We start from the raw sequence: 25,077 nt of genomic DNA on the forward strand, positions 1-25,077 counted from the left end.
TTGTTTCATTTGGTAGTTAATTGGGAAGGGCATTGTACACGGGATCACCAGTGTCTTGAAAAATATGCAGTAATTTGGTGTTACATCTTTGAATTATCATTTACGAATTATAATTAAGCTGTTGCTTTCTATAGTTTAGGGATGGAAAAATTAGTTACCTCTCATCAATGCCAAGATATTATATTTGTTTGATAACTTTGAAAAAATGAAACATTTAACAAATGGCTCTTCACTTTGCCATTTAACTGAAATAAAGAGAGGATTGTGTCCTTATCTTGCCCAATCTGTTAAAGAAAGCTTAATTACTGAAAACATGTTCATTGAAACCTTCACAACACATAAATCTATTTTCCTTACAATCCCCATATTTGAATTCTTGCAATGTTAAAAATGTAAAAACCAGAATAAGACTCTTGCATTTTGAATTGTTTGTACTACAGCAGATTTGATATTTGGACAAGATACAACATACTTCAGAAAACTTTAATGTGAAATGTAAAAAAATAAAGGAAACAATATTCAAAATTCAAACCCTCCTGGAAGGATGAGAATATCATCATCAATCAATAGTATAAATCCGGTTTTGTCCCCGTTAACGGGGGTGGCTGAATTCACCTCACACTTGCAGTGATTGCCCTTACCCGAGTTACCCCCCCCCCCCTACTGTGCTCGATTCAGTACATCCATCCTCAACCCTCATCCTCTACTTGCCTCTTCCATGTTTTCTTTGGCTATCCAAAAATGTATTGTATACTTCTAGATATATTGTAATGCATTCCACAATTAGTATTATACAACATTAAACCCAAATGAAGAAATATTTTTGTGGTCACTGTGGGTCATACATCTCTTTAAAATTCATTACCTTTAAAAAAAAATGTCTACTTTTATTTGATCATATTTCCACCGACAATTTTCTCTTAATCAAGCAAATTAAGAAAACATGCCAACTATTAATACACTTATAACAAAAGAGAATTAACACAAGAATGTTTCTTCCATTTTGTACAAAAGATCATATATGAATCTGTTTTATTACTTGGATCTTTGGTGCATAAAATCTAGAAAACAAATGGTAAATTTCAAAGTACAACTAGCCACTTATAGAATACATCAACACAGCTTGTATTATCACATATTACTGAGAGCCCCCCCCCCCCAATATAATACATACGATAATTACATCTGATATATATTCATCTTAACCTATTCAGTATCGTGAAGTTTTATCAATTGTTCACAAAAGACAGCGAATTCAAACACTGGACTCCCAAAAGGAGGCTAAACATTATTTTTTAACATCCCCAGTTTCTTAAAAGAAACTATAACAGCTTGCACTTGTGCATGTGGGATTAAAATTACCTAAGAAAAATTATAAATATATAAACATATGTATATAATTCAACATAACATTTTCAAGGATGGTCCCTTTCATAGTTTTATACATAAATGAAATTTACACATTTGTTACTTCAATTCAGGATCCATATTGATATGTAGATTTTCATTTTTAATTTTCATTGACTACAAAATATTTTCTTTAAAATTTGCCAGCAGTGCAAAAGTACAATAAAAAGAACAGTATAAAATATTGTACCCATTCATACAATATTCACTTAGTGATATGAAAGCTTACTAGGATAAGTTAAATGATTTGAAATGCTAGACCAATTAAAGGTAGCCAAATGTGACATCAATTCCTTCCCCCCCCCCCACAAAATAACAAAACAGATTTTAAACTTATCAAGATTCTGGGGGAAGAAAACTAAAAGCTGAGGAGTGGTTTGTAATACTGTATGACTATTTTCCTGGAACTCAGAGCACAGTTAACACAAAGAACAATAGTTAGCACAGCTATTCCCCAAATTTCAAACTGGGGTTTAACTTCACTTTATTAAGTACTAGAGTGAAGAAAACATGGGCTACAAAATATACATTGCATATATGTATTTTCATTTTCTTAAACCAACTTGAGCCTTTTCTACAAATGAAAAAAAGTACATATAATTTTTATATACATATTATAATCATCGTATAGCTCATAATTATAACTGCATAAGCAATAGTTCAAGGGATTCTTAAACAATGAAGTTTTCTATAATGTATATTGAATACTTGTCTGTCACACACATCATCAACATTCACTTGTCAGATAAACTATGAATATTACAGATCATTTTATTTCCATTTGGGCTACGTTGAAAATGTAAGCACATAGCATCTTTGCTTTAATAGGCAACTAGATATTAGTGTTTAAAAGTATCTTGAATTGGATTCCAGACATAATTATCCCAGTCATAAAAAATGTTGAAATTTAAATTCATACTTATAAAGAAGCAACAGACCTAATCACAGGGGTGTTCTTTTTAAATATTTCAATTGAAATTTAAGGGCCTGATGAAACTTTGGGTGGACACTGAAAACTTGGGAGTTATTAAAATTTCTTGGGCCATTTTTCTCCTCTGCCCCCCACCCCCATTCTTGCGGCAGCGATTATCATGTACCTATTAACACCTCAATAACGATGCCTTGAACACAAAATTGATCATGCATTTGCAAGTTGAAAAATAAACAATTGCAAACAAAATCAAATACATTTACATATGTCCTACAGACTTTCCAAATCATCATCCCAAATAAATTTTTTTAAAGATGGAAAGTCAAAACATGATGAAAATGAAATAAACTATGATTTTCTCATGTGCAAAAGTACAAAATCTAAATACATAACATAAAAACAAATGTTGATATTCATAATAGGTGACAATTATAAGCTTACATTTACATGTAGTATGTGTCTATAATAGAAGAATACAAAACTATGTTATCATTGATTTGCTGTGTTATTAATACTAAAGGCACAATATTATGGGAAAATATTGATTACAAAACTGATAAAAAATCAAAGATGATTCAATTACACATTATGAAATCCATTAGTTAAAAATGATAAAACTGGGCATACCTAATTTTCTATGTAATCCCACAACACTCTTCTCAAATACTTGTACATACCTATCTCATTTTTAAAGACCCAGATCGGACACAAAAGTGATTTTAACAAAATATATACCAATTGAAAGCTTATAAACTACTAAATACAGCAATGCAAGCTTTTATGCATTCACTGCTTACCAGCCAAGTATTTTGCTTGAGAAAATATGTTGTTCCAATTTTCAGGCTTCGGAAATCGGCTTTCTTTGCTTTTCACCGGCTTCAGACCATGATGTCATGTTGTGTTAAATCATTGTGATTCCATACGTTTTTACACAAACTTGATGATTTTCTGATTTTCCTATTACGCATTTAATTTTATTCACTTCTATCACAGAGATAATAATATCTTTCCTTCAAGCTTGAATTGATAAAATATACAGCTTTAAACTAGTTTTTGCCACATTTTCTTTCCCGCTTAATTTTGGCACATCTTTTCATTCAATTCTATCTGCATTCAGAGTATGCGTAACACTTTTCCTGACATAGCACTTAAGGCCAAATAATAGCCAAACAAAGAAATCACAAAAAACCTAGTGAAGAGTTTTAGGTTTCCATCCCTTTTGGGTATTGAGTAATTGTCTGAGTTGCTTTCCTCTGCAAATTGAAACAAAATATCTAATTCATAACCTGGTAATCAAACATTAATCTTTCTTTTCTAAGGAATCAGAACCACCCTGAAACAATGTGACGTCACATAATTCAGGACATTTGTTAGAGGCTCAATATAGCCTATTGTCAAAACCCGTTGATTTGAGTTGTTCTTAAGCAAGCTACTCAGCTGTCAAGCAGTGAATATGCATAAACTTACATTGTTGTACTATGTAGCATACATATTTCCCATTTGCCGACTTCACTTTTAGCTCCGGTCTGAGTCTTTAATTATACTCATTACCAAGAAACCTATTATTTCAAATACAGGTACGGCAGGGAAAAAATAAATTAACCATGTATAAAATACAACATAACACGATGAAGTTGTAAAAAGTATTGAGAAATTTCAACATGATGGGTAAATCAACTAAGAAAGAAATTCTACAAAGAATAGCTCCACCACAGACCGCCCTTGTATTTCCTTTAAAAAATAACATTTTATAAATCCTGACCATTTTCCAAACATTTGATTGCCATTGAGATCATAACTCCTGTACGAATGAAAAATATATGAATCACATAGAAACGTTGTTACGTTGAAACTACCTTTATATAATACAGTAATAAATACACATTTTATGCTTTCTGTTCATTAGATATTTCGTATATCACCATCTTTTGTGAAAGTATATAGACTTTTTTTTGCTCAAATTCACGCACATGGATTTAAATCTGTGGATTGAAACCATGATTTATGTAGACTTCACTCCAAAAGAGAAAGCGTCCAATACCGGTAATGAATGCATGCTTTCTGTCACAGAGAGTTACATTTACAGTTGTTAAGGGTTAAAGCATTAATGAACCTATGTCTGTTTATGTAAATTCATATTTGCATAAACAATGGGCCAATTAAAATAACAAACATGAATTTACTGCCCATGGGTGTAAATACAGAGAACTATAAGTTGACCTTCTATAAGTCGAATAATCGCCGAAGTCGAAGCAATATTTTAGAACAGATTAATAAAAACAAGTGTTATCTACCTCTTCTAAGTCCAATTTCTCCTAAATCGATCCAATTTCTGTGGCCCCAAAATATTTGACTTAGGCAGAGTTACCTGCACATGACGTCATACTATTCAAGTGGGGGGATGAAACAACAGCTCATCATACAGTTACTATGGTAACTAATTAAATTAAATTGAATTGAATTGAATTGAACTGTAGGATAAAACAGAACTTGTCAGATAAAATGTCTGACAAATCCTTTCATGAAAACCACCCCAAATGTCCGATTCAAAGATTGGCTGGTTTTACTTTGGAGAGATACCATGTATTATTACCCCTACACGGCCCACATAACTCAATAAAAACCTTAGATAGTTCAGACAATATAAACATAAATATCGTAACTTGCACAAAAATCAAAATGTTCACAAAATAATCAAACCATAGTATACTCATGAATACAAAGTTACACATATCATGTACATTGATATAGCAGAATGTGGGGATATGAACTTTACATCAATACATGAACAAGGAGGAAATAAACCATTATACATATAAAGCATATCTAAGTACAGATGAAATTGAAAAAAAAAAAAAACCAAGAGTAAAAGAAAAGAACCCTGAAGGTATAAACCAACCAGGGGCCTCAGAACAGGTTTTCAAAGTGGGAGTGGGGGTGGGGTCTGATCGTGCAAAAAAAAATCACATTTTTACATTTTTGTATACGGTTTTGGAAGAAAAAATTGAAGAAAAAAAACGACAAGAGAAAGAACCCTGAAGGTATAAGCCAACCAGGGGCCTCGAAACGATTTGAAAGTGGGGGGGGGGGGAGATGATGCAAAAAACCACAAACAGATGGTCATTTATACGTTTTTGTACAGAGTTTTGGAAAAAAGTAGGGGTGTTCAAGCCCATCCAGCCCCCTCCCCCACCTTTTCTGCTGCCCCCGCCAACTTGCCCTTTACTCTGTGAATCCTTGCCAAATTCTTCAAAAATATATCAGAGTACCATGGGTTACTTTTGATCAATTTTAACAGGCTACTTATCATTTTTAAAAGTTTACAATCCATTTCTTCAAACTGTAAACAAAAATAACTCATTATGGGTATTGAGCTGACAAGTCACTTAAAGAAGTTGTGATTGATTCAAATTGAGAATGATTGGAACTTAGTCCCCACAAGTCAACATCAATTTGAGAATGATTGCAACTACTTCTTGAGAGTACACAATTGAGATGGATATACGAATGAATCTCATATTGAGAATGATGATTGACACCTCTTCCTTAGAATTCAGAATACCCAGTTGAAAGTGATATGAATCAATGAATCACTTGATGGCTCAAAGCTGAAGATAATGGCCCGTATTCTGAAGTCGGGTTTAATTTAAACTGGGGTCTAAAGTTGTGGTTAAACTATGGATAGCCAATTGTGACATATTCTCTAACAGTTAGAGGTTCATAGTATCAGCTCATTTGACTCTCAAAGCATTCTTAACTGCCTGAATAGATGAATACGATAATTGTCTTCACCATTAAAGAATTAGGAAAGGGCACAGTACTACATAAACATAGCATGTGAACAAATTTTGACATGAAGCTTCCCATAATTTTAGCCAAGAGTGAGACCACGGTCTAAAGTTAAACCCGAGTTTAGAATACGGGTCATTTAGTTTATGTTATGAGTACATTGATGAATCTGCATATAAGTCGACTTTTCAGAACTCACCGATATCACCTCGATTGATATTATGTGATAAGTCAATATAGTGTAACCCCCCCCCCTCAAATTGTTCTTTGATTAGGATTGAATTATCCATAGACACTCAGTATTTCATATCAACATATCTTAATATAGCTGTATTGAATTGAAATAAACTTTAAAAAAAATACTTAAACTAGTTTTCACAGTCATCGATGTATATCACGTACTACTTAATTACATATGTTAAGTACTGCAGGTAAAAAGTACAAAATGTGAATACACAATTTTTAAAGTTAGTTTGTGCAAGATCGGTTGTACATGGTGATGATTTAGAAACCTTTTCATATTTATAATAATACCTTTTTACATCATATAACTTTATATGTACACTTTATAGTTACACCTGTAATGCACATCCTGCAGATTTTGAAGTCCTTTTTGCCAGTCATGTAAAAGTTACTTTTATTGGAACAATATTGGGACAATTACCGCATAATAGCTGGGGGCACATAGTTTACACTATTTGATAGGGATGTGCGGAGTAGACCCCAACAAAAAAAAAAAGACTCTTGTGACAGAGAAACTCAAGTTTTCAAATTTCATCAATGAAAAATCAACAATATATAACTTTCAGAATACCATTAAAATTAGGGTGACCAAAATGTTTTTCACAAAAAGTTTGCTTTCAACAAAATATGTTTACTGTCACATTTCAGACTCTAAAAGGACAAGTCCACTCAAAAGAACAGGCTGATTTGAATTAAACAGAAAAATTAGACAAGCAAAAAGCTCACATCCAATCAAGATTGGATGTAAAATATGAAAGACAGTTATGGTGCTATGAAGTTCTGATCAAATTTCTCCCAAAAAAAAGTTATATGCACAACACAGGTAACATGTAAATGAGAGAACCAATGTCACACACTCACTATTTATCATATGAAATGTTTCATATAATAAAATACAAAGGAAACAGTGAGGATGTGATGTCACATGATTCACTCATTTGCATATCCCAAAGTTGTGCATATAACTCATTTGTAAAAACAAGCAAACTTTTGAACTGGAATAACTTTCCTAGATTCCGTCCCATCTGATGATATTTTGATGTTTGTTTGATTTTTTTTCTATTCATTCAAATCAACTTCTGACTTTTCAAAGGTCCAATTTTATCCTTTAAGTATAAAAGGTATTTTGTGGGATATTTTACAAGCAGTAAAAAATAATTCTTCATCAGAAAGGGCAAGCAAGTATTTCTGTGTGTACGAATAAAATATTGAATACCCAATATTAAGTAAACAAAATATATGAAAATTTGACCCACGGTAAGGTACAGGAGAGTATGTCCGAAGGAGATACGCAGTAATTTTCCCCAAATCCTGAAAATTCACAACTGGGTGCATAAATTACATTAGATAGTCAGACTTTCCACAAAGCTTCCATCCATGGCATGCAAATATAAAATTCTTAATGACTAATAGTACGAAAAGGATCATCCTTGTCCATATGTTCCTGTTTGTAATGCTGGTTAACACTACATCGAGAGCCACTCTGGTAACTGCAGAGCTGACATTTAAGAGGTTCGTTTTCTTTCTTTTGATGTCTTTTCATCTTACGTGGCTCAGCAGTGTGGTAGTCACAATGCCAGCAGCAAAGAACAGTCCGACCAGACTCTCGAAGAACCTGGCGACTACACTGCAACACAGTGTCTCCACATTTTACAACAAGGTCAACAGCAACCTGCGGGGAAGGTACCGAGGGGGTTGTGGCAGGTGTTGCTGGTTGAGCGTTTGCAGAATCTGGACTGAGCAACTCAAGAGGGAGGTACTTATCACTTGTGTTTCCAAGAATAGCTCTACTTGTCACAATTGAGGATGTTGTTGGTGTAAGAGTTGTTGACACTGTAGTGACTGTTGCTGCACCCGTTCCTGATGACGCTGTAGTTGTTGCATGCCTGCTTGGCAGTGGTTGTGATGGTAACCTTGTCTGTGGTTGGATTGATGGAGTTGAAGGCATTGTGGATGGAGTACTGAAGGGTACACTGGATGAAGAATGTGGAGGGGGAAACGATGAAAGTGAAGAAAAGGTGCTCATTGGTCTAGGGGGAAATGTATGGTCACATGACAATGATCTTGGATATCCATGTGAGCTGGCCAAAGCCATGCTGTGTCTTCTAGCACTTCGCTCAAGGAGTCTCTTCAGATTCTGTTCAAAAAGTGAATTTTGCTCCCTATTGGCTACAATGCTACTATGTTGCAAGGAGGTTATCGATGGTGGTACCTGACCTGATTGAGAGCTCACTGCATTTGCCACACCCATCGAACTCTGTCCAAGATGTGTCATTCGCAATGGCATAGGGCTATCATAATGAGGTGCAGGATGGCTGATGCTATTTCTGGCAAAATTCTCTTGATGTTCGGAGGATGAATAGGTCCGATGCAAAGTAGAAGCATGGAAACTGGTGTTGACTCCTGGAGACAAACTATGAATGGAAGATGGATATCTGGGACTGTACAGTACACTGTCATGGACATGTAGTTGGCCACATGAGTGGGGAGAAAGCAAGGGAAGATCTGTACTTGGTGCAGGACTTGGTGGCATGTAGAGAGGCCTGTGAAGAGTATTGAAATGCGAAGGCAAGTACATCCGATGGCGTTCATGCATAGCAGGAGACAGGGTATGATGTATGGCAGATGGGGAAGATGACATAACCTGAGGTGGTTGAACATTCTGCTCTGAAATGCTAGTTGCTGGAAAGCTTCCTGGGAGTGGTACACCACGGATTCCTCCCATAGGACTTCCCATAGGAATACCCCGAGGTGTTGAATTTCCAAACATGATGGGAGGAACTAGTGGATAGGGCATTCTTGGTCCTGATTCTGTACAAGGGACATTGAAACTTCCTGAAGAGACAGGATGCGGAAGTGACTGTCTCTGATTGTTCCCTGAAAACATAGGAGTTTGTACTGAACCAGGTAAGTGCATTTGATTAGAAGAACTCCCTCTAGTGTCCGACATACCCATATGATTTCTAGACTGATTATCAGGTGGTGGCACAGTTTCAATCAAGCTTGATCTTGTCTGAACATTGCTCTGCAAGGGAACAGATTGTACCGAGGTAGTTGCAGTGACAGTCGTCGTGCTTACATGTCTTGCTTGTGCTGCTGTTTGATCAGGACAAGTAGCATGAGCAGCAGATACTGGTTGCTGATGTCGACTCCCATCACCAGTAAAAGGATGACTCTGACTGGGTGGGACATTACCAGACCAGGAAGGCTGCCATACATTGCTCATGGAAGGACCAGTCACAGAAGATGTCACTGTCATTCCTCTTGAATCAGAGACTGAACGAGTTGTAATAGGTGCCTGGCTTCTACTCGCATTATAGAAATTCCCACTATTGAAACCTGATAACCCGGGCTGGCTGGTGGCAACACCAGGCAAAATGGAAGGTTGAGACTGATGAACCATACGAGATGAAGATGGAACAGAATTATGTACTTGACTTTGCCGAGGATCGGCTTGCCTGTTGCCTCCTGTTTTGCTTGGAGATTTCTCTTTGGAATTTACACCAACTGGGTATGAACTTTGCTTGGTGTGGCTTTGTATTGGATAGCCACTGGTGGAATTTCCTGCTACTAGAGGATTTGGCATCTGTTGGGGGTTTGGCATATCATTCCTATTTCTATATGAAGGTGCATTTCCTGAACTATTCCTATTAGCATTATCAAAACTTGGCCTTGATGCATGGGTTTGATGTGTACTCATGTTTGGCATACTATAATTTGTAGACATGGATGACTGTGATCTTTGATTTAATGTAGCACTCTGAGAACCAGCAGAATATGCTGCTGGTGTTTGGGTTGTAGACGGTGAGTTCTCAACACAGGTTTGTGCATTAGGAACATGCTCGTTTGACAAGAGACCAGAAGACGTTACTGTTGGACATGTTCGACTTTGCAACCCTTCCATATGCATATTCCTTTGCTGACCGACAGAAGATGTGGCATTCATAATTCCGTTTGCCTGACTACCGGAAGTTGTTGGTTGTGGGTAGTGATTACGCATTGCAGATAGTTCAGCATTAGGTAGTCTTCTCGCACCATCGTTACTTGGAGAACTCCACTGATGTGTTGATTGAGTGGAAGATGAAATTGCTTGAAGAAACTTGTTACTTTGACTGGATCCTGGGGTATTGCTATCAATATTACCTTGGTCAGAAGATGGTCGCATTTGCCCAAGTGGAACATCACAACTTTGAGATCCTGATTGGGATGCATTTGGAATATTTTCGGACATATGAGACACAGAAGTACTGCCAGTTGTGCTGGTTGCCAGGGGAACACTGCGAGGTAGTGGTGTGACAATAGCTGTGACAGCTCTCCTTGTTGGGCTATCTGTCAGAGTTCCAGGCACAGAAGCAGCAACATCTGCCATGCCAAGAACACCACTGACACTGTCATCGGAAGAACTGAGTAAGCTTCCTGCAGACTGGTCCATCTCTACACCGAAGGAATGAAGCTCATCAATACCATAAAAATTAGATTCATCTGGGTGATCATGCTCAGAATTTTGTACTGCTGCAATCCTCTGTGCTAAATTATGAAAGGGTCTCAGCACGTTCCTGTTTGGGGGTTCATTTCTCATCATATTTTGTGGATTTCCTTGAGCATAATTCCAATGGGGATTGTGAGAAGCACTGACGATGGTGGAACTTGTTGGGGGACATTGTGGACGTAATCCCCGCAAATTGTTATTGGGAACTACAGAGCTGGATAGTGTGGAAACAAGGGTATTAGAATTTGTCAGGTTGGAAGGCACACTGTTATGACAAGATGTATTGTAGTAAGAAAATGTATGGACAGATGATTCAGGAACACTCAAAGGACATGAAGCAGTGGTAGCACGCACACTTGATGGTTTATTGCTAAGAGCTGTTCCAGAAGGCTGCACTGATTGACTCATTTCTACAGTGGAAGTACTCTGAAAATTATTACGATTACTTTCATGCGGCACACTTTGCCCTAACTGATTTCCAAGCGATCTTTGGTTTGAATTTGCCTGAGAAGCAGACACAGTTGAGTTTTTTGTTGTTTCTTTTGATGAGTTAGTGTAACATGGATATGTTGATGGGCCATTGTTCACACAAACATTTCCTGGTACTGTCACCACTGATCCTTGATTACCGGTAGTTGTGGAAAGTGAAGACTGAGGTTTACTTGATACTACAGTATCCGTCACATCTCCAGTGCTTTTGGAACTTCCATCATGACATTCATTTATATCTTTAAGTGATAGATTCGAGTCATCACCGTCTGCATCTTTGTGGACTTTGGATTGCCTCTGACTACACTCTGGTGCCTCATCATTAATGCTCTCAGAGTTTTTCTTATTCTGACCCAATGTTGCAACCATTCCTTTTGATATGCTATTAACATCAATGGCATCACTGGATGATACTGCAAGAGATATGCCATGGTTTGCCATGAAATCCCCTCCAACACCACGAAGAATATCCCTGAATAAAGATTCATTTTTTATCATGCTGTACTTGTACCGACATGGCTTAGCTTTGGCTCCTTTACTGTCTGAACTGTCTCCTGAGCAAGAGGTTTTGTCTTGCTTTGACGAAGCCACCTTCTTATTATTTTTGTCCTTCTTGCTGCCACCGGGACTTTCCTTTTCACCACATGGAGCATTATGGGTGGAATCTGATGATACTGCGACTGTGTTCAAGGCACTTGGAGAAGCAGCTTGATTGAGACTTACAACAACAGGCACCATAACTGGAATCGGAACTGGAACCTGCAGGGGGACGTACGAACCGTCTTTGCCAGGGACGACTGGCACTGGAATCGGCATGATCATGGGTCCACCACACATGAATGGGAAGGAGTTTCCTGGTCTCATGACGAATGCACTGCTGGGATCAAACTTGGGAGATGGAAACACCACCTGTTCTTTTCTCTGTGTTGAATCATTTTTCACAGGAAGTGCTGTTGATAACACTGCCTGATGCTGATCTTTTCTAATAACAGGCTTAGGTGCGATTGGTTTGAATTTTTTCCGACATAGGTCTTCCATGGAGGCATCTGCTGAGTCACTCTCTTCAGACATTCTCTTTCCAGCCACAACTGCCAATTTTTTCTTCTCCCGAGACTCCATTTTCTGCCATCAAAGCTCATCTGCACATAAAATGAGATAGAAAAAAAATAATTTGAAATCCATGTGATCACAAAGATGTAGCACATTTCATGATATCCCTGGCCACTGCACTTCCAGGTACAAGTACATGTGTGCCTTCATAGGCAGCGATCAGGGGGGGGGGGTGACAGGGACATCCCCCCGTGATTTTCTCTGGGGAGATTGTTTGATTTTTAAAGCTTAACATTCTTGTTTCTATTTTTTAAGCATTTTGGATACATTTTGTATTTGGCCACCAGTCCAAAAGATGCTTGGGAAGCATATTTACACTTTCCGCTTTCAGGCCCTGAAATAAACTTGGAACTTATGCCCCAGGCATGGTCTGGTATGTTTAAATCCCCCATTGGCTACATGAAATCCCAACCACTGCATGCGTAAGGCTGAGTTCACATAGAAGTATACGAATACAGTATTCGCGATACGTTATACGGGCACGGCGGGTCACACAAGGTAAGCAGGCATGTCCTACTTATATATTCTTTTGGTGCTGTCAAAGTGGACGAAGAAGATCTGGCTCTTCTCCTACTGGCCGAGGCTGAGGAAGCACATGTGAAGGGGTGCATCATCACTTCCCAATGTGACCTGCATTGGGGGAGTTCCATATAACATCTCTGAACCCGATAGACCACCCTGATGAGATGGTGTTTTTCAACTACATGCAGATGTCATACAACAGCTACAAAAAAAGACCTGGGGCCGATTGCACAAAAGGGTCTTTCCAAGGACCGTCTTTCGTGTCGCCCATCTTTTATGATAAGCTGTATGCGGGATATTTCTGAAATGTATGATAAACAAATAAAATTTGTTAGCTAGCACTTAAATCAATTTGTATACGATTTCATGATATATTTCATCATTTTATAAACAAAGATTTTGTTTAATTTATTGGATGAATAAAATATGTTTGCAAGTAATTTAATTAAAATGCGTTTCCATGGTGCATCATAATAAATGGGCGACAAGAAAGACGGTTCAAAGACCCTTTCGTGCAATCGGCCCCTGGGCTCTGTCATACAAAGAGTAGCGAGCAATCCAATCAACCACAACTATGGAAAGCCAGCAAAGTTAACATCTAAAATGCATGTTTGTTCAAATTATTTTCTAGATATGATGTATATTTGTGGAAATTTCCTGGAGAAAAAATTATGACATTGATGAATTTCTATACAGTTGAGGTTGATCAGGTCAATCTTAATTCTTTGTAAGATGGGGCCCTGATTTTCCCCTCCATAGGGCCAAATGGATCAAACTGGAGGAAACTGATATCAGGAGAACAGAAGCCTGTTTTATAATCAGGTGAGTGAAACAAACATCAATTGAGTATGCGAGTACAAAATCGACCCAACTCTAATTTTTGGTTAAACTGAGTTAACCCTAAATAGACTGGGCTATTTCAACACCTAAGACTGGAAGGGGGCTGATTCAGCCCCCTTATGATCTTGGCTGTCGATCGTGCGATCAGGATGAAAATTGGCATGCGCATTACCCATGGCATAATCTACAAAACTACAAGATCAAATTCTGTGAAAAATCTCATTGCTAATTATGGTAATTTATGCAAAAATGAAAAGTTAGCTCTAAATAATGCCCCTAAAATGCTAACTTTTTAAGAATCTGATCAAATGTACTCCAAAAAAATTTCAACATCACATTTATTTTCTTATGTATTTTATTGTTTTCTAAATTTCTTATGTATTTCTTTGTTTTTTACTTTTTATTTTGTATTGTTTTTTTCAATGATAATTGTAGGGGGCTTTGATTTTAAACAGTAATAGCAAATTTAATGATACATTTATGAATTTTGGCTAAAAACAATATTTACATTGGATTTGTACACAAATTCACTTTTTGAGCAATTTTAGGTCTGCATGCACTTACAAAATGTTCCGTAATTTTGGAACCGCGTACCTGGGGGTCACAATTTTGATTTCAAAAGTTTGCGCCAGACTTAAAGTAAAAAGCCAGCGAGCGACGAGGTCACAAACCCCCCACCCGTCTTATTAGGGTTAAATAATCTTGCGCTTAAATGCATATCACTCACATCATCACTATCATACAACACAGACACCCACACATGCCTACACAGCTCACACACGGAATCACCATACATACACAAAAATAAATACATGTAACATGCTTGATAACGATGCTATGTAGCAGAACTAATATTTTATTATAGACATGTACCAAACTTTTGTATGAATGCAAAATCGACCCAACTCTATGATTAAACCAGTGGAGTGCATCTGGCAGTCTCACTTGCATTATACGATTTAATATAGCAGCAGTGTTGGCTTTGAAAACTACTATAAAAAATTATTCACAAAAAACATTCATATAACGATACAATACTACGCTCACTGACCCGAAATGATATTTGACCTTGATCATGCGACCTAAGACTTGCCAGTGATACTTGATTACCCTATGTCCACATTTCATAAACTATATCCACAAACTTTGAAAGTTATGACAGAAATTTAATAATTACCTCCAAAATGGCCAAAGTTCATTGACCTTTGACCTTGGTCATGTGATCTGAAACTCGCACAGGACATTCAGTGATAACTGATTACTCTTTTGATAAGTTTTATGAATCAGATCCATAAACTTTCAAAGTTATGATGGTAATTCAACAAATACCCCCAACTTGGCCAAAGTAAAAAGTAAAAAGATAAAATGAAATATTTTAGCTCCGTTAAAATCAGTGAGATAAAATGCCCTTGAAATCTCTATGGATTGGTATTCTGAGAACAATTTTATCTTCATTTTATATCTGTAAGACACACCTATTTTTTAATCAATATCCAATTAGAAACGCGCTTTTATAGCTCTCTCATATCACTCAACCAATGGAAATCCATTCCGCGAGGAGGTGTGGCGAAGGAGTGAGATTGCGTCAATTTATTGCCTTCAAATACGCTTGCACTATACGCTTGCGCGTCTTTCAGAGATTTCTTTTTGACAAAACTGACAATACTCTCATCTTTTTTTCGAAGTCTATTTTGCATCTTTTCAAGCATCACTTCAAAGACAATATTAGTCAAGAAAAGTCTTATGAAAATACTTCCCGATTGTACAGGAATAACTTTAAAGTGATTGGTTAACATTGGTTTGACTTTTAAAAAATCTGAGCTAGAAGGTCACACTTGTCACCTGTGTCTGTGATATGTTACAAAAATGAAGCCCAGAAAAAATTGCGTTCGAAAATAATTATTTAGTGCTTCAAAAATTGAAATATAAAGTGACCGAAAACACCATCTTAATTTCATCCCATACACTTATGTGTACTATTTAGGCGTCTATAAGACGCCTATTTACAAAATCGGGGTTTGCCTTGTAGTTTTAGCTTTTCATTCTCAATAATGGTTGTTTTCACGGTTTATTAGTTCTAATACATGCACTTGTACACATGTTTCATCTTGGTTTGAGAATTTTTTAAATCGGCTGCTCACAAAGTTAAACAATACCTTTAAGGTGTTGTTCTCAATGAATATATAATTTTTCTTCATTTTCATGTCAACATTTGGAGTTAATTCACCTAGAAATATTGACGAAATCAATGTCGCGGAGATAAAATAGCCCCTACCCTCTTTTAAGTTTATTATATTTTTTCTTCAAAGTAACTTAGGCGCAAGCACATCACCCGCGTTGCAATGGCAAGATACGCGATGGGTATGTCTACGCAGCCACTGCTCTGTTGCGTATCAAAGATACGCAAGATAAAATTCATACCCAAGATAAAAATTTTAATTTTATCTGAGAGATAAAATGTCATCTCAGAATACCAATTTCATTTTAAGAGATAAAATAAAATATTTTAAAGATAAAATGACCTCAGAAATAGAATACCGCCCCAGATCCGTAAACTTTTTAAGTTATGATGGTAATCTAACAAATACTCCGAACTTGGCCAAAGTTCATTGAGCTTTGACCTTGGTCATGTGACCTGAAACTCGCACAGGGCGTTTAGTGAGAATTGATTACTCTTTTGATAAGTTTCATGAACTGGATCCATAAACTTTCAGTTATAATGGCAATCCCCAAAAATACCCCCAATATGGCAAAAAGTTCATTGACCTTCAATGACCATTGACCTTGGTCACGTGACCTGAAACTTATATACCGAGGTTTTTTTTACCTGACTGCTAAAAAAGCATGAATGCCTGTGAGCAAGCAACCAGTGGACCAATGGCTTAAGGTCCTCTCCGAGGGACCTGGTAATGAGGATAAATGCCTTACCAAAGGGCACTAGCGCACCACTTGGGAATCGAACCCGGGTCACCGGAATCCGAAACCCCCGCTCTACCGACTGAGCTGTCCGGTAATACTTGATTACCCTTATGTCCAAGTTTCATGAACTACATGTAGTCCATATATTTTCTAAGTTATGATGACATTTTAAAACTTAACCTTAGGTTAAGATTGCAATGTTGACGCTGCCGCCGCTTTTGCACCTATAGTCTAGCTCTGCTATGCAGGCGAGACAAATTGACTTCCTCCAATTAACTGAAACTTGACGGTTAACAAAAAAAGAAAAACAAGAACAACATATACAGACTGATATTCTGATACAGTGCTTTATATCATGATCAGATATAATATAATTAAACAAATTTAATTAAATCAGTTTTAACTGATTTGCCCAAAATGATCCCCTGTGGAGTTGGGTCAGTTTTTTTAAATAGTTTTCTTGTAATAAAAATCTGACGATGACATTAATCATGTTGCTGGGGTCATTGGCTGACTGTAGTTTAAGCAATCGGGGCCAGGATCATATCGGAAACGTTTGAGAGAGTTCAGAACTTCTATCTGGAAGTCTAAAAAACAATCATCTGTCATTTCATCAACCTGTGGCATAATAGACTCAAAGAACTTGAGTCGAGGGGATGTTTGTTTTTCTTCCAGACATTGGGTCATAACTTTGTACAATCCAGCTTGGGTGTCGTCATACACATCATCAGTTGCCTTCCTCTTTGAATTGGGTTTATGAGGAATGGGTCTGAATGACGTTGATGGAGCCATGTTGTCCTCGTCGTTGTCATCATCATGGACGTCATAAATGCCCGATTTATCTATGGCCTGTTCCAATACCACTCTACTCCAATTCTCATCACTATCAGAATCGTCAATCTCCTCCAGATTGGATATAGTGCTCCTTCTCTCTTTGACAGCTTTCAAAAAACCCATTGATGTTTCGAATTTCCATGGCTTATCGTTGCCTTGGCCGCTACCGGATGTCTTCTTTTTTCGTCGACTCATGGCACTGTTGAAAGCACGGTTCAAGCCTTCCCAAGTTTGTTTCACTGTCACCCCTGAAAATGAAAAGAAAATTGAACAAAAAAACATGGCAATTGTAAATTTATTTAAAATTTCATTTATTTATTAATTCATTCATTTATGTATTTATCTATTCATCTTTACATGTATCTTAAAAAAATGTTTTTTTTTCATGTGTTTTGTTTTCAGAAATCTTGCCACAGGATCCTTGTTTGCTGCGTCAATGTCAGCATCGTTTCACATACCAAAAATACGATAGCCCAACATGTTCATGAAACCTGTGAGAAATTATGAACATTACTTCAGCCTCTCGAGATGCCCAAACCGTCCGAAGATGACTGGAAACAAATGGTGAAATGTTTCAGCAACTTGTGGGCTTATCCTTTTGCGGTCGGTACACTTAATGGGAAACACACATTGTGCTTGTGAACCCAGCGAACAGTGGGTCAATGTACTACAAAAACCCAACTCGACAAGTACAAGATTTCCACGTCTCCACAGTTTGTATTGTTCTTGCTCTCAAATATTTACCTACATGTACACAGGACCTTCATTTTAAAACAATTTAGACACCCATATAATTCAATCATACTCTTTGTGTACTTTTAAATGTAGACTGAAAAAGTTTCTTTTACAGTTGTATGCTTGTATGTAGGTAAACTCTTGGCTCGAGTGACTACCTCTATATAATGTATTTATTTTTCTTCACTTGATTCATCTTTCTTCATTGCGTTAGAAATTTGTAATCATTACAGATTTTTTCTGGGAACCTATGACATGTTTACAAAATAATGCTGTTTAATACGTTCCTCATATTTCACATGATTCTATATTACTTTTTGAAAAAGTGAATGTAATTGTCATTATTTTCTCATTTGCTGAAGATGTATGTTTTTGTGGAATGTGAAAGAATAAATCAAACCAAACACAATTACAAGGCTTTCCTAGTATTTTCCTGGCATTAAGTGATGCAGATTCTTGTTCCACCTTGGTTGATTGTGGTCAATATGGAAAATTTTGTGATGCCGGCATCTTGAAGAATTCAGTGATAACTGATATTTTGGAAAGGAATCAGCTGAACATTCCAAAAACAATTTCAAAATAAACATGTCAGATGAACAGATTCCGTTCACGATCATCAGGGATGAATCGTTGCCCTTAAAGACGGCTTTGATGTGCCCTTTTGCAGCCCATACACTGAATGATGACAGATGTATGTACAACTATAGACTATAGACATTCCAGAGCCCGACGTAGTGTCGAATGCGCTTTCTGCATTTTGGCAAAAACATTGTTTTCAAACGCCCTATGCGCCTTCAGTCGGACAAAGCAGTTGTATTTACGAATGCAGGCCCGGTTCTTCACAACCATGTCAGAAGACAGGATGGCCACATGAAAGATTGCACATCATCTGTGAAGTACGATGGCACATTCCAGAATCTAGGAGATGGTTTCTTCAATCTTCACCCACTTGGGGCAGGGTTTGCTGACGACGCAGTTGACCTGAGAGATGCTATCACAGAGTTTACTGTGATCCGCAGGGGAGTGTGGGATGGCAATATATTAACATGTGTTCAGAAATGTACTACAACGCCCCGACAATGATTAAAAACAAGTACAGTAACACATACCTTTATTGGGCGGCTTCATATCACTTTCAAGCTTGTCCCATGCTAGCTGTCGTTGATCCTTGTTTTTATAATCAAAATGTTCTGGATCCCACAGCAGAGGCATCTGTCTAACTTTTTCTATTACCGTGTACTTGTAGTCATCCATGATAACCTGTTGAAGAATATCATTTGGTTGATAGAGTATAAGATGAAGAGGAGATTTCTGGGGCATCAATTTGTTTGGCCAAGACAGGGGATTGGTGGGGTGGGATCGGCCTTCGTGTGCAAACCTCTCTGCAAAATATTTAACTTCTGTTTAATACAACTGTTAATTTTTTTTTTAATAGGGTTAGTTGATCAAGATGGTGTTATTCGAGTCATTGGATTTTACACACCAAAACTAACATTTTATTCATTGGGGGAAATGTGAATGAAAATATAGTGCTTATGTTTCCCCCAAAAAAATTAACATTTAAAACATTTATCAGCCTAATTGATTTTTATCAATTATTCCTAATTTTGCTGTGATATCATCATTTTTATGATGAGGGTAGCTTAATTCTACTCCACCATCACAGCTCTGAGATGAACTTTCACAAAAGTGAAATAATAAAGAAATCTTTTTATAAACATTATTTTCTTTAATTAAATCTATTTCCTCAATAGTTTCAACTTATTATAGAAATAATCAAGTAATTAGATATGGCTCAACTATACACAACAACATGGCTAAACTAACCATGCAGCTGTGCGGGTTAGTTTAGTCACTTTGAACTTGTGTCTTCAATCATTATGAGGTCAAATACGAAAGAAAAATGAGGAGCCCACATAAATAATGCAAAATGTGCATGAGTTATTGTTCTTTCAGTTTAAGAAAATGGGGGGGGGGATAATTTGGTTTGACATTGCAATCCTTAATGGAAAGACTTCCGTACATTGTCCCCTCCACTAATTAAAAAAATTCTACTACAAAAACTCCTCCTTTGTTCTCTATTTCTTTTTCTTTTTACTACTTACTTCTGGTTGGATTCGAACCTCTCGATGAGTCTCCGCTGTATCTCCAATCTTGTCGCCTAACTCACTGAACTAGCAGGAATTGCTGAAAGCCAAGGGTTTCACAGTGATTATAAGCCGATTTCGCGACTAGTCTAGTCTCCAAGACTGTAGCGAATTGATTACTCTGACTAAAGAAACTGACACCAATGGGAAATACACAAGCTTGATCCTGCACGAAAATTTGACGGAAAAAAGCCATATTTGGTATGTATCCAACTTTTCCTTCCAAGATAATGTCAGACATGGCTTTATAAACCCTTTCCATATTTTTGTTTTATTTTGGTGGAGGGGACATATATGGAAGTCTTGCCTCCTGAAGTTCTGGATAACTTAAATATGACATGTGCTACAAAATTGCAATAAAGTTGGAACCAAGAAATTATTTTATTTGTAATTATTTCACCTAATTTCACCACAGCACACCAGATTCGAACTGGATTGTTTATGCTACACGAAAATTGAACAAGTGCGATTCGCACTGTAGGCTACTAAACTATAGGCTAATAACTATAACTAAACTATACTACAGAATACTATACTTTATTATATGCAGCCGCATGTATACGACATTTCCGAATAGTACCCTTTTAAGTGAACCAGTATGACGTAATCCTATTGTTCGATTCAAGCTATTCATGCACCCTCGAAAACGTGCATCGTATATCTGAATAGTATACTTTGTGAACTCAGCCTACATGTAAGGCATTATTTGCATGTGTACGTGTTCAATGAAAACACTGATCTTTTTCTTATAAGCCTGAAAATCCAATATATTTATGACAAGTGGAACGTCTCTAGCAGTCTCACCTGCATTAAAATATTTCATTCGAAATAGCAGCAGAGCTCACTCACTCAAAATCATAACTTCGCTGACCTCCAATTTCTGACTGATTTCTGACTTAGAAAGTTATAAACTTGTTATTCATTTCATATCATTTGTTATTTCCAATAATCATCTCACACAAGTTTCATTTGATTTAATTAAATATTTTAATATATTCTAAAAAATGCCAATTCTCCATCCAAATTAATAGATCTCTGAAATGACCTTTAACCTCGACTCTGTAACTAACCATTATAAAATAATAATTGGTCCCCTACATGTACGGTATATTGGAGATCATCTCTGAAAAAGAAACTGCATGTGAAAATTAATGACAAAATTCTCTGATAGTGGACACCATCTATAAAGAAGGATAATTTCTCAATATTCACATTTTAAAATAAATTACTATAAATAATACTGGCAATAAACTTAAAAAATTCCATGTTAGTTAAAGGTCTGGTGTACCTTATTGGGCTCCATCATACTTATCTCTTAATTTCTTAAAAAATGAAGAATAAAAAATTTTCATGTCACTCTTAGACTCAGTCTCATCGTGCTTACACTACAACAATAAAAATATGAGCAATTTCATTGGAAATTGACTTGTACTTTGCTCATTACTCCTCTCTTAATCTTAATCATTATAAAAGTAGTTACAGAAATCTGATATCATTTCCAATACTGTATAGAATATTGTATACGGTAATTAAATGAACCAAGTGGTGTTGAATAGATCAAAAGTATGTTTATCACAGTATTCCAATATTCACAGCTACTGCCAAACAAGAAAGCAGAAATTTAAAAATTTTAATCTTTTTATTTGCGACGTTATACTCATACATGTATGTAATATGCGAGCAGCTTCCCAAGTATCATGAATTTAAACAAAAGTCAATGAAATGTCATTTTCTCAAAAACAGCGCTAATGCAGTTTCGCACCAGCCGACATCGAACAAATTTTAACACCAGTAGACTCTAATTGTTCGCAAATGTCATTGCAAGTCTCTTAATCACAGTTCAAGGTCAAAATGCCCACCACTTTTCTGAATATTTTAATTGAATGACTCTATTTTGGCCTTGATCTCGACGTCATTGTTTGAATTCTCAGTTAGACATCGCTTCGCTTGAAATCAATGTAATTTTGATTTGGACTGAAGACCAAAATTATGCAAACATGCCACAAACGGCTGAGCTGCCGCAGGCAGATTTTTTGGTTGCTAACTTCAGTCCATATCAAAACTAAGGCGAAGCCGAACATGCCAAGCAAAATGTCCAACTCTGAATGAGCATACAACACACCCGATCGCGATATTCAGAAAAACAGTCCTGGCAGTAGGAATATTGTCCTTGAAATGTGATTGAGAGACTTGATATGACATTTTTTAACAATTACTGGTGGGAAAAAAAAAAAATAAAATCAAGCATTTGTCCCCAAGAACAAGAGAAAATAAGCCAAACATTGCCAACCTTATTTCACCGCGCACAGGGTATAGTAACAGAGAACAAGGTTATATATATAACCTGATTCATTGGATGAGTGCTATTATCCACTTATTCAATGAACAAGGTTATGATATAACCTTGTTCTCTGTTAGTAGGGCCTACTCCATATGTGGCAAAATAAGGTTGGCAATGTTTGGCTCATTTTCTCTTTTTCTTTGGAACCATTGCTTGATTGTTTGACACTGTTAGATTCCATTACAGCTAATCATCATATAACTTGGCTCTTAAGTAAATTTCATTCTTTTAATTATTTTTTCTAAATAAAAAAAAAAGACTGAAAAATGAAAATTTTCTTGCCATATTACTTTCCACCAATAGAGGGCGTACACAAAAATATGCCAAAAATTCAAGTTTTTGAGCACTCTGGTGAATACAAAAATTATTCCCAAGCTACTAATGAAAAATGAATTGCAACTGTACGGAAATTATTATTTTTGGTCACAAAAGTGTTATTTTAATGATTTTTTAAAGTGTGTGTTGTGTACTGTATTGGTATGCCATAGTCCTACTTGTAGATTCCCTGCTATTATCCTCAACATGGTTGAAATTATATGGTTATGTCAAGTAGCTCCATGCAATTACTAAAAGACCGGAAATTGGTACCATTACAACACTCTGGGGAAAAAAAATTTGAAAAAGGGCGTGCTCAATTTTCCTGCTCAACGAAAATTACGATGCGAAGCCAGCTGCAGATTGCGATTTCGCCTCTGAAAAACTAGCATAAACCACTCATTCAATGAACAAGGTTATGATATAACCTTGTTCTCTGTTTGTACTCCATGTGTGGCAAAATAAGGTTGGCAATGTTTGGTTTATTTTCTCTTTTTCTATGGAACAAATGCTTGATTGTTCGACACTGACAGATTCCATTACAGCTAATCATCATATAACTTGGCTCTTCAGTCAATATGACTCTTTTAATTATTACAAAATTGCCTTCGTGAAACGGAAAGCGCTGATTTGTCGCCAATCTTCCTATCTCGGAAGAATGGTCCTAGGACGTTCCTACGTATCGCTCATCTCGTCATGCAACAGGCCTCAGGTTTTATAACAAGATTGGGACAAACCTATTTTTGGACCAGCAGCTCTACTGAAAAAAATTTCAAAAAAAGGGCGCGCCCAATTTGACCTTGCTTTCCTGCTCAACGAAAAATTATAATGCGAAGCCAGTTGCAGATTGCGATTTTGACTCTGAAAAATGAAGCATAAACAGCATTCCCAGAACCTTTGCGATCGACGTTCTGAAATGACATTGAAAATGCTGATTCTATTTCTGTACTGGAAGCATAAACAATACTGTTGAACTCATTTTACACCCGCTGCGCACGCACGCGCACTGGCACTGCTGACACCGACAGAAAAAAATGTTTAGTCATCAAGTTCAAAGTTTTTAATTTTATTTCAAATTATCAAACAAAAAATTAGAGATGGGCAGTCAGCTTCCCCTATAAGACAGAGTCTGTACCATGTTCACTAAGTGCAAAACCTTTTTTTGACCTTGAACTCCACGACTTCGGCAGGTTCAGCCCGGCCCGGCGTCGTCGGCGATGCTCGAGTCCGACGCGATCTCATTTAAAACTAATATACTAACACAATAACAGGTATGTGGGACAAGTAATACATCATTCGTGGTGCTGAACATGGGACACAATGAAGAGAAATTAAATCTAAATAAAGATGCATATTGCACAGAAAATTACACTTAAAATACAAGCTATTACCAGTGAATAATATAAAGAGCAAAATATATTCACCTTTTGACAGATATATGACCTAGGAATGTATTTATTTTGCGTTGACTTGTATCAGCTTGCTCAGTCTGAATCACTCGATTACTATACTGTGTACCATAACAAAATGATAGTCTTTCAACAATTTGTTTTATATTTTTCATGTCGCGTCGCCCCCCCCCCCTATTGGCGGCGCTAAAAATAAAATAAATAATTAAAGTTAAAGGGGGGTAAAAAGTGGAGGATCATAGAGATATATTACTAGTTTGCAATATATCTCTATGGGGAGTTTTCCATTGGAAAACTTATTTTTCCAATGGGGTGCCCGCGGGTAGCCCTGGGCCTTAGCGGGGGTGCTGCATGAATTAAGCACCCCAAAAAAAAATTCCATGGGGGTGCTGCGTGTATTATCATCCATATAGGCAGCACCCCCAGGTATTCTGGAAGATATGATGTGTAAAAATGTACGTAAGGAAAATGACCTTGATTTTGTAGGTAAACCCAAAATATTTTTCTTTGAATCTCGGGACCGACCTCCATATTTTGTGAAACCATGCATGCATATA

General features: G+C 36.8%; 2 protein-coding genes across 4 annotated transcripts; both read right to left on the reverse strand.

Moving 5' to 3' along the window:
• Window positions 1-6,356: 6,356 nt before the first annotated feature.
• Window positions 6,357-12,483, reverse strand: LOC129253955 (mucin-2-like). The gene has a single exon (XM_054892398.2). The coding sequence runs from the start codon at window positions 12,465-12,467 to the stop codon at window positions 7,770-7,772; it is 4,698 nt and encodes a 1,565-aa protein (XP_054748373.2). The 5' UTR covers window positions 12,468-12,483; the 3' UTR covers window positions 6,357-7,769.
• A 1,757-nt stretch (window positions 12,484-14,240) lies between these two features.
• On the reverse strand, window positions 14,241-24,647 carry LOC129270560 (uncharacterized). 3 transcript variants are annotated; one of them, XM_064115251.1, is made up of 4 exons: window positions 24,536-24,647; window positions 20,414-20,495; window positions 19,418-19,568; window positions 14,241-17,821 (listed from the first exon to the last, which is right to left on the reverse strand). In XM_064115251.1, the coding sequence occupies exons 3-4, from the start codon at window positions 19,560-19,562 to the stop codon at window positions 17,229-17,231; spliced, it is 738 nt and encodes a 245-aa protein (XP_063971321.1). In that variant the 5' UTR covers window positions 19,563-19,568; window positions 20,414-20,495; window positions 24,536-24,647; the 3' UTR covers window positions 14,241-17,228. The 3 variants fall into 3 exon arrangements, with proteins under 3 accessions (XP_063971321.1, XP_063971322.1, XP_054763899.2); XM_064115252.1 differs by having other exon boundaries at window positions 14,661-17,821; window positions 20,414-20,621; window positions 24,536-24,627; XM_054907924.2 differs by lacking the exon at window positions 20,414-20,495 and having other exon boundaries at window positions 14,661-17,821; window positions 24,536-24,627.
• Between the last annotated feature and the right edge of the window lie 430 nt (window positions 24,648-25,077).

The sequence above is a fragment of the Lytechinus pictus genome, unplaced genomic scaffold, assembly GCF_037042905.1.
Source record: "Lytechinus pictus isolate F3 Inbred unplaced genomic scaffold, Lp3.0 scaffold_25, whole genome shotgun sequence".
Classification (NCBI taxonomy): Eukaryota; Metazoa; Echinodermata; class Echinoidea; order Temnopleuroida; family Toxopneustidae; genus Lytechinus; species Lytechinus pictus.